The sequence below is a fragment of the Chiloscyllium punctatum genome, chromosome 8 (genome assembly GCF_047496795.1).
Source record: "Chiloscyllium punctatum isolate Juve2018m chromosome 8, sChiPun1.3, whole genome shotgun sequence".
Classification (NCBI taxonomy): domain Eukaryota; kingdom Metazoa; phylum Chordata; class Chondrichthyes; order Orectolobiformes; family Hemiscylliidae; genus Chiloscyllium; species Chiloscyllium punctatum.
Genome location: NC_092746.1, coordinates 43,491,718 through 43,506,945, shown reverse-complemented (window position 1 = coordinate 43,506,945; position 15,228 = coordinate 43,491,718). Strand labels below are relative to the sequence as shown.

Here is a 15,228-nt window from a genome sequence, read left to right as displayed (position 1 = left end):
CTAAAGAAGAAGGGGAACAAAAAGAAAGATTCCATTGGCTACTGTACACAATGTATATAATTCCCCAAAATATGTAGTGTCAGGTAACGCAATTATTGATAAGATCTGGCTGATAGTTATCTTTAATATTCTGCAAATAATGAATGTTTAAGTCTTTAAGTTATAATAGGGATGGACTAAGCAGATGAACACCTACATTAAAATATATAAGGAAATTAATTAGTAAAGTGCAATATTTGGGCAGGATAATTTGTATTTCAGTAGTTTTAACTTCATGCAGGCACATAAGCTAAAGCTTTGCTCATGCAATGAACCATTTTAAGTACTTTGACTCCCACCTCTGGAGAAAATTGAAGTATACAGTATCTGCTGATTCAGCTATTGAACTAAGTCAAAGTTACTGCTAATTGAGAACTGAGCATCGTAGCAATGCAGACAGACCAACCTGTCTATTTTATTCACACCATCATTTAAAAATCACTCTTTGTGATGGGATTTTGAGGGTTACAAAATTAATTGACAATAAATTATAGAGGTAAAATTACATGTTTTTCTGGTTGCTGAAGGATATTGTAAATTCAATTTATGAGGTAAACAAAAATATATACGTAAAATATTAATTTTAGTAGTTAACTAATATGGTTCACAGAAAAGATCTATGCTAATACATGTCCAAATGTAACTATGGATTTTAAACACAAACATGATACTTAACAAAACATACTGTAAACATAAAAGGGATTAATTTTGCTCCAAAAGGTCAAATTGGAGTTTTCACCCACTGTATTGCTTGCCTACTCTAAACCACACCCTGCTCCCTGAAAATATTTTTCTGTGTTATCTTCCTGATTATGTTAAGTGAACTGTTGACATAACCTGTGTCATATATAGAGGATGATGGTGAACTAGTGGCAATATCACTAGAGTATTGCTCAGGAACCAAGCTAATATGCTTGTGATGTTGTTTAAAATCCCACCATGGTCACTGGAAAAAGAATATCAATCTGGAATTGAAAGATAGTCTCAGTAAAAGTGGCTTTGAAACTATCATTGATGGTCATAAATTCCCATCTGCTTTACTAATGTTCTTTAGTGAATTAGGTATGGGCAACAAACTCACATCCTATGAAAGAATGAAGAATGAAAATATAAAGGAATGTCACTGAGGTAATTCAATAAACTGTAGCATCAAAATGAGAGGGCTGGTCAAGTACAGCTGGATTCATTTCTGATGGGTAAATACGGGAAATTCTCAACAACCTGAGAAAACAAAGAGGCTTGTTAAAAGTACTCTAGCTGCCAAAACACTAGTTCTGGTGAAAACAGCAGTTTTGGGATTCTATTTGTCAAGCATTTTAAGTGATATTTTGTACAGCAATGTATGGAAGTTAGCAATGTATGGGTGGCATTGTTAGTCAAGGGCAGTATTACAGTGGCAGAAAGGATAGCGAGGATGACTCTGGATAGGAGCCAGAGTAACAGGGTAGTTGTTATGGGGTCTTTAACTTGCTAAATATTGACTGGAAATGCTATAGTTGAGTACTTTAGATGGGTCAGTTTTTGTCCAATGTGTGCAGAAGGGTTTCCTGACACAGTATGCAGACAGGCCAACAAGAGGAGAGGCCACATTAGAATTGGTACTGGCTAGTAAACCCAGTCAGGTGTTAGATTTGGAGGTCGGCGAGCACTTTTGTGATAGTGACCATAATTCGGTTATGTTTACTTTAGCGATGCAAAGAAATAGATATATATCACAGGGAAAGAGACATAACTGTGGGAAAGGCAATTATGATGCAATTAAACAAGATTTAAGATGCATAAGATGGGAACAAAACTGAAGGGGGTGGGCATAATTGAAATGTGGAGCTTATTCAAGGAACAGCTACTGCATGCCCTTGTTAAGAATGCACCTGTCAGGCAGGGAGGAAGTGGTTGAACAAGACAGCTACGGTTTAGTAAAGACATTGAATCTCTTGTCAAGAGGAAAAAGAAGGCTTCTGTAAGGATGAGATGTGAAGGCTCAGTTAGGACACTTGAGAGTTACAAGCTAGCCATGAAAAACCTAAAGAGAGAGCTCAGAAGAGCCAGGAGGGGACATGACTTGTTGGCAGGTAGGATTAAGGAAAACCTTAATGCTTTCTAAAGGTATGTCAGGAATAAAAAAATGACCAGAGTAAGATAAGGGCCAAGCAAGGTCAGTAGTGGGAAGTTGTGCATGGAGTCAGAGGAGATAGTAGAAGTGCTAAATGAATATTTTCTATCAGTATTCACATTGGAAAAAAACAATGCTGTCAAGGAGAACACTGGGATACAGGCTACTAGGCCAGGGGGAGGTATGGCATTGACTAGATGGGATTGAAGTTCAGTAGGAGGAAGTGTTAGCAATTCTGAAAAGTGTGAAAACAGATAAGTCCCCTGGGCCAGATGGCATTTATCCTAAGATTCTCTGGAAAGCCGTCGAGAAGGTTGCAGAGCCTTTGGCTTTAATCTTCTTCATCATTATCTACAGGAAAAGTGCCAGAAGACTGGGGGATAGCAAATGTTGTCACCTTGTTCAAGAAGGGGAGCAGAGACAACCCTGGTAATTATAGATCAGTGAGCCTCACTTCAGTTGTTGGTAAAGTGTTAGAAAGGGTTATCAGAGATAGGATTTATAATCATCTAGAAAGGAATAAGCTGATTAGGGATAGTCAACACAGTTTTGTGAAGGGTAGGTCATGCCACACAAACCTTACTGAGTTCTTTGAGAAGGTGACCAAACAGGTAGATGAGGGTTAAGAGGTTGATGTGGTGTTTATGGATTTCAGTAAGGCACTTGATAAGGTTGGCTATTGCAGGAAATACAGAGGCATGGGATGGAGGATGATTTGGTGGTTTGGATTACAAATTGGATGGCTGAAAGAATACAGAGGGTGGGTTATTGATGGGAAATTCTCTACTTGGAGTTCAATTACTAGTGGTGTACTGTAAGGACCTGTTTTGGGGCCACTGCTATTTGTCAATTTTATAAATTACCTGGATGAGGGTGCAGAAGGATGGTGAGTAAATGTGCAGATGACACTAAGGTTGGTGGAGCTGTGGATAGTGCTGAAGAATGTTGTAGGTTACAGAGAAACATAGATAAGCTGCAGAGCTGCGCAGAGAGATAGCAAATAGAGTTTAATACAGAAAAATGTGACGTGATTCACTTTGGAAGGAGCAACAGGAATAAAGAGTACAGGGCGAATGGCAAGATTCTTGATAATATTGATGAGCATAGAAATTTTGGTGTCCATGTACATAGATCCCTGAAAGTTGACACCCAGGTTGATGAGGTAAAAACAATGACTGCAGATGCTGGAAACCAGATTCTGGATTAGTGGTGCTGGAAGAGCACAGCAGTTCAGGCAGCATCCCAGGAGCAGCAAAATTGACGTTTTGGGCAAAAGCCCTTCATCAGGAATAAAGACATTGAGCCTGAAGCATGGAGAGATAAGCTAGAGGAGGGTGGGGGTGGGGAGAGAGTAGCATAGAGTAAAATGAGTGAGTGGGGAAGGGGATGAAGGTGATAGGTCAGGGAGGAGAGGGTGGAGTGGATAGGTGGAAAAGGAGATAGGCAGATAGGACAAGTCCGGACAAGTCATGGGGAGAGTGCTGAGCTGGAAGTTTGGAACTAGGGTGAGGTGGGGGAAGGGGAAATGAGGAAACTGTTGAAGTCCACATTGATGCCCTGGGGTTGAAGTGTTCCGAGGCGGAAGATGAGGCGTTCTTCCTCCAGGCGTCTGGTGGTGAGGGAGCGGCGGTGAAGGAGGCCCAGGACCTCCATGTCCTCGGCAGAGTGGGAGGAGGAGTTGAAATGTTGGGCCACGGGATGGTGTGGTTGATTGGTGCGGGTATCCCGGAGATGTTCCCTAAAGCGCTCTGCTAGGAGGTGCCCAGTCTCCCCAATGTAGAGGAGACCGCATCTGGAGCAACGGATACAATAAATGATATTGGTGGATGTGCAGGTGAAACTTTGATGGATGTGGAAGGCTCCTTTAGGGCCTTGGAGAGAGGTGAGGGAGGAGGTGTGGGCACAGGTTTTACAGTTCTCTACTGTAAAGATGAGGTGAAGATGGTGAAGATGAGGCATTGGGGGCCGGGGAAACGGAAATCTTGGAGGAGGTGGAGGGCATGGGTGGTGTCTCGAACGTATGTGGGGAGTTCCTGGACTAGGGGGGATAGGACAGTGTCGAGATAGGTAGAGATGAGTTCAGTGGGGCAGGAGCATGCTGAGACAATGGGTCGGCCAGGGTGGTCAGGCTTGTGGATCTTGGGAAGGAGGTAGAACCGGGCAGTGCGGGGTTCCCGGACTATGAGGTTGGAAGGGGAAAGTGCCAGGATGGAAGGGTGGGTTGTAGGGGGCGTGGACCTGACCAGGTAGTCACGGAGGGAACGGTCTTTGCGGAAGGTGGAACAGGTGGGGAGGGAAATATATCCCTGATGGTGGGGTCTGTTTGGAGGTGGCAGAAATGTTGGCGGATGATTTGGTTTATGCGAAGGTTGGTAGGGTGGAAGGTGAGCACCAGGGGCGTTCTGTCCTTGTTACGGTTGGAGGGGTGGGGTCTGAGAGCGGAGGTGCGGGATGTAGACGAGATGCGTTGGAGGGCATCTTTAACCACGTGGGAAGGGAAATTGCGGTCACTAAAGAAGAAGGCCATCTGGTGTGTTCTGTGGTGGAACTGGTCCTCCTGGGAGCAGATACGGCGGAGGCGGAGGAATTGGGTATATGGGATGGCATTTTTGCAAGAGATAGGGTGGGAAGAGGTGTAATCCAGGTAGCTGTGGGAGTCGGTGGGTTTGTAAAAAATGTCAGTGTCGAGTCGGTCGTCACTAATGGAGATGGAGAGGTCCAGGAAGGGGAGCGAGGTGTCAGAGTGGTCCAGGTAAATTTAAGGTCAGGGTGGAATGTGTTGGTGAAGTTGATGAATTGCTCAACCTCCTCATGGGAGCACGAGGTGGCGCCAATGCAGTCATCAATGTAGCGGAGGAAGAGGTGGGGAGTGGTGCCGGTGTAATTATGGAAGATCAACTGCTCTACGTAGCCAACAAAGTGACAGGCATAGCTGGGGCCCATACGTGTGCCCATGGCTACCCCTTTGGTCTGGAGGAAGTGGGAGGATTCAAAGGAGAAATTGTTAAGGGTAAGGATCAGTTCGGCCAAACGAATGAGAGTGTCGGTGGAAGGGTACTTTGGGGACGTCTGGAGAGGAAAAAAAACGGAGGGCTTGGAGGCCCTGGTCATGGCGGATGGAGGTGTAGAGGGATTGGATATCCATGGTGAAGATGAGGCGTTGGGGGCCGGAGAAACGGAAGTCTTGGAGGAGGTGGAGGGCGTGGGTGGTGTCTCGAACGTATGTGGAGAGTTCCTGGACTGGGGGGATAGGACAGTGTCGAGGTAGGTAGAGATGAGTTCAGTGGGGCAGGAGCATGCTGAGACAATGGGTCGGCCATGGTGGCCAGGCATGTGGATCTTGGGAAGGAGGTAGAACCGGGCAGTGCGAGGTTCCCGGACTGTGAGGTTGGAAGCTGTGGGTGGGAGATCTCCTGAGGTGATGAGGTTCTGTATGGTCTGGGAGATGATGGTTTGGTGATGGGGGGGTGGGGTCATGGTCGAGGGGGCAGTAGGAAGAGGTGTCCTCGAGTTGGCATTTGGCTTCAGCGGTGTAGAGGTCAGTGCGCCAGACTACCACTGCGCCCCTTTATCCACTGGCTTGATGGTGAGGTTGGGATTGGAGCAGAGGGATTGGAGGGCTGCGGGTTGTGAGGGTGAGAGGTTGGAGTGGGGGGGTTGGAAAGGTTGAGGCGAACCCAGGTTGATGAGGTTGTTAAGAAGGCATATGGTGTATCAGCTTTTCTTGGTAGAGGAATTGAGTTTGGAAGCCACGAGGTCATGTTGCAGCTGTACAAAACTCTGGTGCGGCCGCACTTGGAGTATTGTGTCCAGTTCTGGTCACGGCATTATAGGAAGGATGTGGAAGCTTTGGAAGGGGTGCAGAGGAGATTTGCTGGGATGTTGCCTGGTGTGGAGGGAACATCTCATAAGGAAAGGCTGAGCGACTTGAGGCTATTTCGTTACAAAGAAGGTTGAGAGGTGACTTAATTGAGACATATAAGATAATCAGAGAATTAGATAGGGTGGACAGTCAGCCTTTTTCCTCAGATAGCGATGGCTAGTACAAGGGGACATAGCTTTAAATTGAGGGATGATAGATAGAGGACAGATGTCAGAGGTAGTTCCTTTACTCAAAGAGTAGTAGGAATGTGGAATATCCTACCTGCAACAGTAGTAGACTCACCAATTTTAAGGACATTTAAATGGTAATTGGGTAAACATGTGGATGAATATGGAATAGTGTAGGCTCAATGGGCTTCAGATTGGTTTCACAGGTTGGTGCAATATCGAGAGCTGAAAGGCCTGTACTGCGCTATAATGCTGTATGTTGAATTTTCTATGTCCATTGAAAGTTATTAGAATTATTCCTGTAGGACAATGTACATAATGGAAAGTTTTTGAGTGAACACAGATTATGGATTAACCTTGCCAATTTTAAACAATGCTGAAGAGACAGGAAACCTTTCTCTAACATTAAGTGAGTGGACGAAGTCAGAGTGTTTTAAAAAACTAAATTGTTCGGGTGCTAGAAAAGCAATGTCTCAGCATGGAATCTGTGGAGTGTGAAGACCTTTGATCTGACTAACTTTGAAATTTCAGTTGTGCATATTTGTACATATCCCTAAATTTTATCTAAAGAGAGAGAAAGTAAATTGTCAATCATATGTTAATTGTATCTTATAGTTTGTAGATGGGCAATGCCAACTATGATTCACCGATGCTCCCATAAGTAAGATCAGACTAAAACTATGATAGTTGAACAAGAAGACACATGGTTGTGATGTGTATCACTTTAATTAATTGCTCCTAAAGTGTGTAAAGGTTGGTTCAAATTCTCTCTTTCAAACACCTGACTCTGTGGATGTATCAGTTCCTTTAGTGTATGCAGTGAAACCTGAACAACAATTGGGCTAAGAAATAAATACATCCATGCCACACAAGTGCAGGCAATGCCTACATCTGTCGAAAAGGCAGCTAAAACTAACTGTGCAGGGGATTTAAAGGTACTGTAGGTATGCAGTTGTCATATTAATCCAGTTCTGAAAGGAAAGTTAAATTGAAAAGATCAGAAATTGAAGATAATGCATATGAATGAAAATAGGGAAAAAAAACAAATCTGCATTACATGGCTTGCCTGTAGTTAAAGCCTTTCTCTATTTTGTAATTGCCCTATTTCAAGCAATTCTTCATTACTTTCTCATTTTAATTGTGATAAATAGATCTTATCTGATTTATTTTTGCTTATTAAGCAAACGGAAATCCTTGAAGCCAAGCAATTGTGTTCTCATTTGCAGAGTTTAAGATAGACACTCTTCAGAAATGTACAGCATTGTTGTATTTCTCCAGAAGCGTTTAAAGATTTGTACTGAGCCCCCCAGTGGTAGAGACTAAGTGCAAGCTGCAGTTTGACCTGACTATCGTTTATAAAGTAACTTTTGTGTGATAGATCACAAGGAACTTTCTCATGACTTCCCTTGTTTCCTACTACTTGGCACAAAAGATGTCTGCTAATAGATCTTGTACCAAAAGATTACTCCATATAATGCCTGTGGAAGGGTTCCAGTTATGATGTACATTGCTGTGATCAATTGAGTGCAATCAAAAACGTTAATCTGTTTTTTTTTCTTTTTTATAGATGTTTACGGCCTTGCTCATTTTTCCAGGTGGGACAGGACCCACAGGTTTAAAGAATTGCAGATTGATAGTCATGGCATTATTCTATTAATCAGAAGTCATGAGTTTAGTTTCTATGGAAGAGACATAGGCAAAGAAATCTAGCATGACATTACAGTGCATTTCTAAAAGAGTGCCACACTAGTGGAGATGCCATCTTTTGGATGAGACAGTTAGATGACATCCTATCTGCCCTCTTACGTGGATGTAGAAGATCTCTTTTACTTTGGGGAAGGGCAGGATACTTTGCTGTGCTGGCCACTACTTAACCCTCAATCAACATCACTAAAGCAGATTGTTTGATTTTCATCATGTGGCTGCTTATAGGAAATTGCTGCACACAAATGAATTGCAGTGATTGTGATCGCTCGTGTAATAACCTGAAGCGATTTAAATGCATGAGTACTTTAAAATAAGCAAAATCTTTAGTAACCACTGAAGTGGTCAAGAAGTGCCCACCCACTTCTGGGTAGACTAGAGAGAGGAGAGGAGATGGAAAAGTGACTGAAGGCCTGATAATCATCATATTGGTGGTCCAACAAACGCAAGTGTGTATTCTAGCCTCCTGATCAAGCCATACATCCAGCTTCATTGTCAACTTGATCCAGCCTCCTGGGGCAATTTGTACAACTCCATCCACTCCTGCCTCCCTGACAAGGGCGCTGCTCCTTTTAAAGGTGATGTCTGACAGGCAGCAAATCTTATGACCTGATCTTCTCACCTTATCCGTGAATATCTGGCCCACAAACCTCAAAGTCAATCCCTAGACAAATAGGCTAAGGTCAGGTTTGGGGATCATGTCCACAACTTGATGCATCCAAATCTGATGCCATTTTATTCTTTCTTTTCATTCACCCTACTGATGCTCAATGTTTCACTTCTTAACCCAGTTTCCTACAACACCACTTACAAAAACCAATATCCAAGACTCCCTGACTTCAGCATTCTGCAGCTGATTTCTCATTCTCACAGTATGTCAGACTGTCAATTGAACCAGATGGAAAACAAACCTATTTAAACAAAGTAAAAACAATGACTGCAGATGCTGAAAATCAAATACTGGATTAGTGGTGCTGGAAGAGCACAGCAGTTCAGGCAGCATCCAACGAGCAGCGAAATCAACGTTTCGGGCAAAAGCCCTTCATCAGGAATAATTGATGATGCTGCTCGTTGGATGCTGCCTGAACTGCTGTGCTCTTCCAGCACCACTAATCCACTATTTAAACAAAGTCCTACTATTAAATTCTAAATTCAACAGGAACACCACATACCCTGTCTTACCATGATCTTCCTGCTATACTCTGCACAGTCCATGGGTAAATAGTAGGGTCAATACTAATCGAATGTGAAAGTTGGTAAAGTCATAGAAAAGCCAAGAACATTTTAGGTGTTACGAAAAGGAGCATAGAGAACAATATTTTCAAATGTAATAATAAATTTAAATTTAATAATAAATTGGTCAGGTCACAGCGAGGAAGTTCTATGTAATTCAAAATGTCCATATGTAGAAACGACACTGAAATCACAGAGAGCATATGGTACAGATTTACCAGGATGATGCCCTAAATGGAAATATTTAATTGAGAAGAGAGACTTGAGACACTTGGGATTATTTACGTAATTAGATAAAGCTAAGATGCGATATAGTCAAGTCTCTTAAACGTTGGCAGTCTTTGATAGACTGAATTGGAAATATTTCTTCTTCTGAGACAATAATAAGAGGTCAATACTTTAAAACTGTCATTGAAAGAATGGGGAATGAAATATATATATATATGCGACAGCTTGTTGGAGCATAATGGCTTTTCATTATGTTGAGATAGAGGCCACTGTGTCTTTAACATTTGAAATAGATACAAGAATGTGAGCAAAGAATGAGCAAAAAATGAGTCTTGCATTGCTCTAGCATGCTGTCAATATAGACACAAACAAGGTGGCATACCTCTGCTCTAAACATTTACGATTTTTATTAAATGTAGTTATGGTACAGGGTGGAAATCACCTACTGCATAAATGCTATCAAAAAAGCCATTGGATTCCTGAAACAGTACTGTATGGATTCTATACTTATACATCTAATAAGACATTACCTTTGTGATTCATGCGATAAATGTTTACAGTCCATTTCCAAATGAAATTATTTGCAGTGCAAATCATAAGCAAGTTTGTTCAGTACCCTACTTACCATTTCATGAAGAATATTATCTGTGAGATTGGAGTCGTTTATGCTGTGGACAAATTGTGATGATGGAGTGCTTGACAAAGGTGACAATTCTGCAGTAACATGTGGAGGTCCAATAGCAAACAGGAAAATGCCATATTTCCTAGCATTGGCTACAGCATCTTGAAGGTTTGGATTGTGGGGATGATCCACCCCATCAGTCATTAAAATGGCTATCTTCACACTGTTCTGCTTTGCCTCAGTCTGGAAGAGCTCAGTAGCATTTCCAATAGCATAGGAAGTGTATGTGCCATGGCCGATGTAGTTAATGGATTGTACATGACTCTTGAACTTATCAAACCCTTGCCAGTCCCGGAAAGTGTGGTCCTTTTTGACGGAGCTGCTATATGATAGAACAGCCATTCTCCAGTTGAGATCTTGTTTCTCTATCTGCTCAGACTGCAGAGCTTTTTCAGTGAATTCAATTACAAATTGTTTCTCTTTACCAAAAAGATTTTTGGCACTTTCAGAACTGTCCAAGATGAAAACAACTTCTATGTTACAGTTGGGATCTAATAACAACAAAAAAACACCCTTATGAATGCATGTCATCATTCATCCATTCACTTGTTCATCAAAATAAAAAGCTTTATTCTTTTAAATGTGTCTAGTGGGACCAATTCCAGCATTGTCTTCCAAGACTACCAGTAGACAGGAAGTTCTAGGGGTCCAGACATTAAGTGGCCTGACAGCTGGCCTGCAGCTGAGTCCAGTTTTGGAACATTTCTGGGGAGGCAATGGTCAGAGGTACTATTGCAAGTCTCTTAAACAAGAGAATTCAATTATTTCTTAATCCTAGGTAATGGCCTAATGTCCTGGGTTCAGATTCTGCCATGTCAGATCGTGGAATTTGAATTCAATAAGAATCTTCAATTAAAAGTCTAATGGTAGCCATGATCTAAAAGTCTAATGATAGGCATTATTGCCGACCGTCAGAAAAAAAAACATCTGGTTCACTAATGTCATAGAATCCCTACAGTATGGAAGTTGGTCATTCGGCCTATTGAGTTCACATTCCACTTCTGAGGAGCATCGAACCCCCCCCCTCAGCTCCCCCCCCCCACCCTACCATATCCCTGGAACCCTGCATTTCCCATGGCTAGTCCAACTCATCTGCACAACCCTAAACACTATGGGCAATTTAACATTGTCAATCCGTCTATACTGCACATCTATGGACTGCGGGAGGAAATCGGAGCATCCAGAGGAAACCCATAACGGCATGGAGAAAATGTGCAAATTCCACAAACAGTCACCCTGTGAGTCCTTGATGCCCATGAGGCAGCAGTACTAACCATTGAGCCACCATGCCACTGTGTCCTTTAAGGAAGGAAACTGTCACCGGGTCCGGCACACAATGTGACCGCGCACCCACAGCAATTTGGTTGACTCTCTGGGCAATTAAGGACAGATAATGAATGCTGGCCTAATCAATGATGCCCACATCCTCTGAATAAATAAAAAAGACCCACTTCAGTTTCCAAAAAGCCTTGACATCGTGCTTGCAAGGTCATCAATGGTTCATTTAAATGCCATTGAATCTCCTCATCAGCTGCACTCACCGAAGTTATTCACTCCCTCAGCCGTTAACCCTCACACCCTTACCCATTATTCACTTTCTAAACTGAGCTCACAAGTCCTATTGCATAAGATCGTAAGAAACAGAAGCAGAAGTATGCCACTCAGTCCCTCTAGCTGGTCTCACTGTTCAACACAATCATGGCTAATCCATCCCAGGCCTCAACTTCTCTTCAAATCAGCTCAGCATAGCCATCAACTCTCTGATAGTTCAAAAATTTATCTACCCCTCTTTTATACTTTCAGTGATCTAGCTTCAACTTTCTGGAGTAGAGAATTCCAGATATTCTCTATTCTCTACAAAAAGAAATTTCTGTGCATGTCAACTTTAGACAAATATCCCTTATTATGTAACTATGTCACCTAGTTCAAGATTCCCCCACTAATTAAAACACCTTATCAATAATTATCCTACCAAGCCCCCTCAGAATCTTGCAATAAGACTAGTTCTTCTGGCTTATTCTTTTAAACTCTATTGTAACTGTTGAAAGCTATTCAATAATCCACAACAATCTGAATAAACACTCTTCTCAGCAGCTACGTAACCAATCTGAAGTATGTGTAAAATGATCACATAGTTGGATTGCAGTTAAGACAGCATAAAACATTCAAACTAAAAAAAACATACTTCAGAAGTATGATCAGAACAGATGTCTAGACTGTGGACATAAAAACAAAAGATAAAGATGAAACATTCATACTTGGTTATCTTACTAGATGATATTTTCAATAGGGTGCAATGTACTGTACTTTAAACTCATCTGAAAACTCTTTCACATTTACAATGTTGACCTTTAACTTGGCAGTTGGATATTTGGCATAAATAACAATCTGGCAAACACATTGTTTAATACCTTCTTACACTTTCCAGTCACAACACTATAACAACTCACCTTTCCTGAACACTGATATAACCTCAAATGCTGATCTATAAAACCACTTTATTTAGCTTTCAAAGGAGGCATTTCCTGCACCCAATCCATGATTTACAATTTACGTAACTGATGTAGAATCTAACATGCTAAAGTCTGTCTGCCTCCAAGAAAGTGAAATGATTTCCTTTGTTCCCCATGAACCCACAACCCAATCAGTTTTATCCTCCACTGGAGTGGGTGGGTACCGGGGCTGCTCTCTTCTCTACCCTCATGAAAATCAGAAGACTAGTGCAGAGGTCAGACTTGGTTGGTGGCCATTTGTTATCAGTCCCATTCTGACTGATTCCAATCTGGACAATTATAAGCCATCATAAGATGCATTACAGTCTTCCCCACTACTTCCATAACACTGAGACCATCACATTTTCAGAATAGTTACCATATTTAAATCACAAGCATTAATTGCTCCTGTTTTTGACACCCCAATATCTTTCAATTTGCTTGACAGCCATCTCATTACAAATTTTCAAGTGGAAAGGATCTGTTCAGAATTAACCTGAACCCAAGTTGTGCCTGAACTGCAAATAACATTGCCTATCTATTTTAATGTCATATCTTATACGATATCCATTTAACCATCCAACCCCAAGCAGTTTTTATGTAATTGTGTTGAATTATCCCACTGGGAAGAGTTATGACACACCTCTGTAGGAGGTGATACTTGAAGCCGGGTCTTCTAGCACTGGAGAAGACCCACTAACTGAGGCACAAGGCCCACTAAACTTTATTTATGTCGGACCACCATAGTCTGGAAAAGACTTTATGAAACAGGTCCATGACATTACTTTGTCTACCATTTTAATAGAGGTAACTAACAGCATTAGTTAAACATAAAACAAAACAGAGGAAAGAAGCACAGGCATCTGTGTCTGAGCGGTAAGAATATGGTAAATGAACGATCCTGCACGGACCGTTTACACTGAGTGATCCCAAAATAAAATTACCGATTTATGAAGGCATCCGGTGCTAGATAGTGGCAGACCAGCTACAAGGTGAACTCTCTGGTTATAACCTGACAAACGTATATACCCGCTCTGTTTCTCCTCGTCAATCTGTACCACTGCTAGCGCCCTGCTCTTTGCATCAGTTAATATATATGAGCTTGTAACCTTTTCAGTGTGAGGTTCCAAACTCGTCTGTAGAACTAGCTAATAACATCCAGATAAAAAAAAATCATTCCTGTCTACGTTTCTGGTATTGTGTGTAATTTAATATTACTCCGATATTTCGGGCTGTCAGCTGAGGCAGATGGTGTAGGGGACAGCAACAAATTCCCTTCCCGCCCAGCCTGGACTCTCAGTGCAGATCTTTCAGCCTCTGCATTAGTGAGTGGGCAGATTTGGTCTGAACTGCTCCGGGGTAACTCCGCTAAGGGGGAAAAAAACTTAGCAGTCATTAAAGTTACAGATATGTACCATTAGCAGATTCAACTCAATCTATAACTTAAATTCGTTGTTTGACTATATTGCATCTTTAAACTAATCGCTTTAAATCATGTTCCTTTGTATATGAGAAATAATTTAGCCACGACAACAAATCCAAAAATCAGTGATGGGTTTTTAAAATGTGAACGATATTCTGATAAAAAAAAATTCTCGTGATTCTGTTTGCGGCGGAACACCCGTAAGAGTATGACAACGTTTGTTAAGAGAACGATAGATAAACACCCGAAAACCAATGAAACAAATGTTGCCATACTTGAAGCCTGGTTCAGTTGTAGGGCGATTGCACCGTGTTTTCTTCCTTTCTTCCGGCCAGTGTTGGGGCTGCGTCTTTCGGTTGTTACCAATGTCAGAAACCCAAGAAACAAAACGATCAATCTCTCCACTTTAGCTGTCATCTTCTCAACGCGAGAAACCTATCACCGAGAAACCAGAGAACCACCAGCACAGTTGGGTCAGTACTTTTTAAAGTCACACTCTAATCCGCAGCTGTGTAATTTTGCAAAAGTTCCCTATATTCATCAAACGGTTTAAGCTTCAGCGTTACTTGCATCGCTAGACCTGACCGTGTTCATCTCAGGGTATTGTCGAGCTCACTTTAATTCGCTGTCATATTAATTAGCCAATAATTTCTTCAAATCATCTTCAAAAATGCCACTAATTCTGTTAAATCATACACACCGTCTATCACATTCGGAGGGGGAGAAACACAATTAGAGCTATCAGGTGCTTTCTTTATAAAAGATAAAACAAATATTTACTATGCTACAAGTTGTCGTCTTTTTACGCTTTTAATCTAAGAAAGTAAAAGGTGAAACACAACCTGGTATTTCAATAATGTTTCCAAAACAAAATCAAAAGTGCGCATGAACACAATCTTACTCAGATTAAAATCCCACAGAGAAAATGCGAGTGGTTCGCTAAATGTCAAAGTCCCAGTCCGGAGTCTCTGGCTGCAGTGAGTGCTGAGGCGGCGTCAGCGTTCATCATCAACTCAAACTCCTCATGAATATTACTCCCCACCACAAGATGGAAAGAGGGAAATATTTCGACATCCTGTTATCACGTTACCACGCACATCATAAAGCTCATGGATTTCCAATTGTAGTAGTTGTCGGATTTGTGGTTAGTTGTACGTATGCAGCGAGCATTGAAACAGGATTTCAGAGGAATCTTCAGTTATCCGACCCATATGTTCAAATGGTGATTTTTTTTCTCTCTCTGAAGTGAAGATCTGGTTTTGAA

The 15,228-nt window shown here is 41.8% G+C and overlaps 1 protein-coding gene across 1 annotated transcript in view; it reads right to left on the bottom strand.

Moving 5' to 3' along the window:
• Positions 1-15,017, bottom strand: part of LOC140480497 (uncharacterized) — a 264,377-nt gene extending 249,360 nt beyond the window's left edge. The window contains exons 1-3 of the mRNA XM_072575429.1: positions 14,866-15,017; positions 14,240-14,399; positions 9,993-10,540 (exon numbers count right to left, since the gene is read on the bottom strand). Of these exons, the coding sequence (XP_072431530.1) occupies positions 9,993-10,540; positions 14,240-14,381 (690 nt within the window). The 5' untranslated portion in view covers positions 14,382-14,399; positions 14,866-15,017. The remainder of the gene's footprint in view (positions 1-9,992; positions 10,541-14,239; positions 14,400-14,865) is intronic.
• Positions 15,018-15,228: the final 211 nt, after the last annotated feature.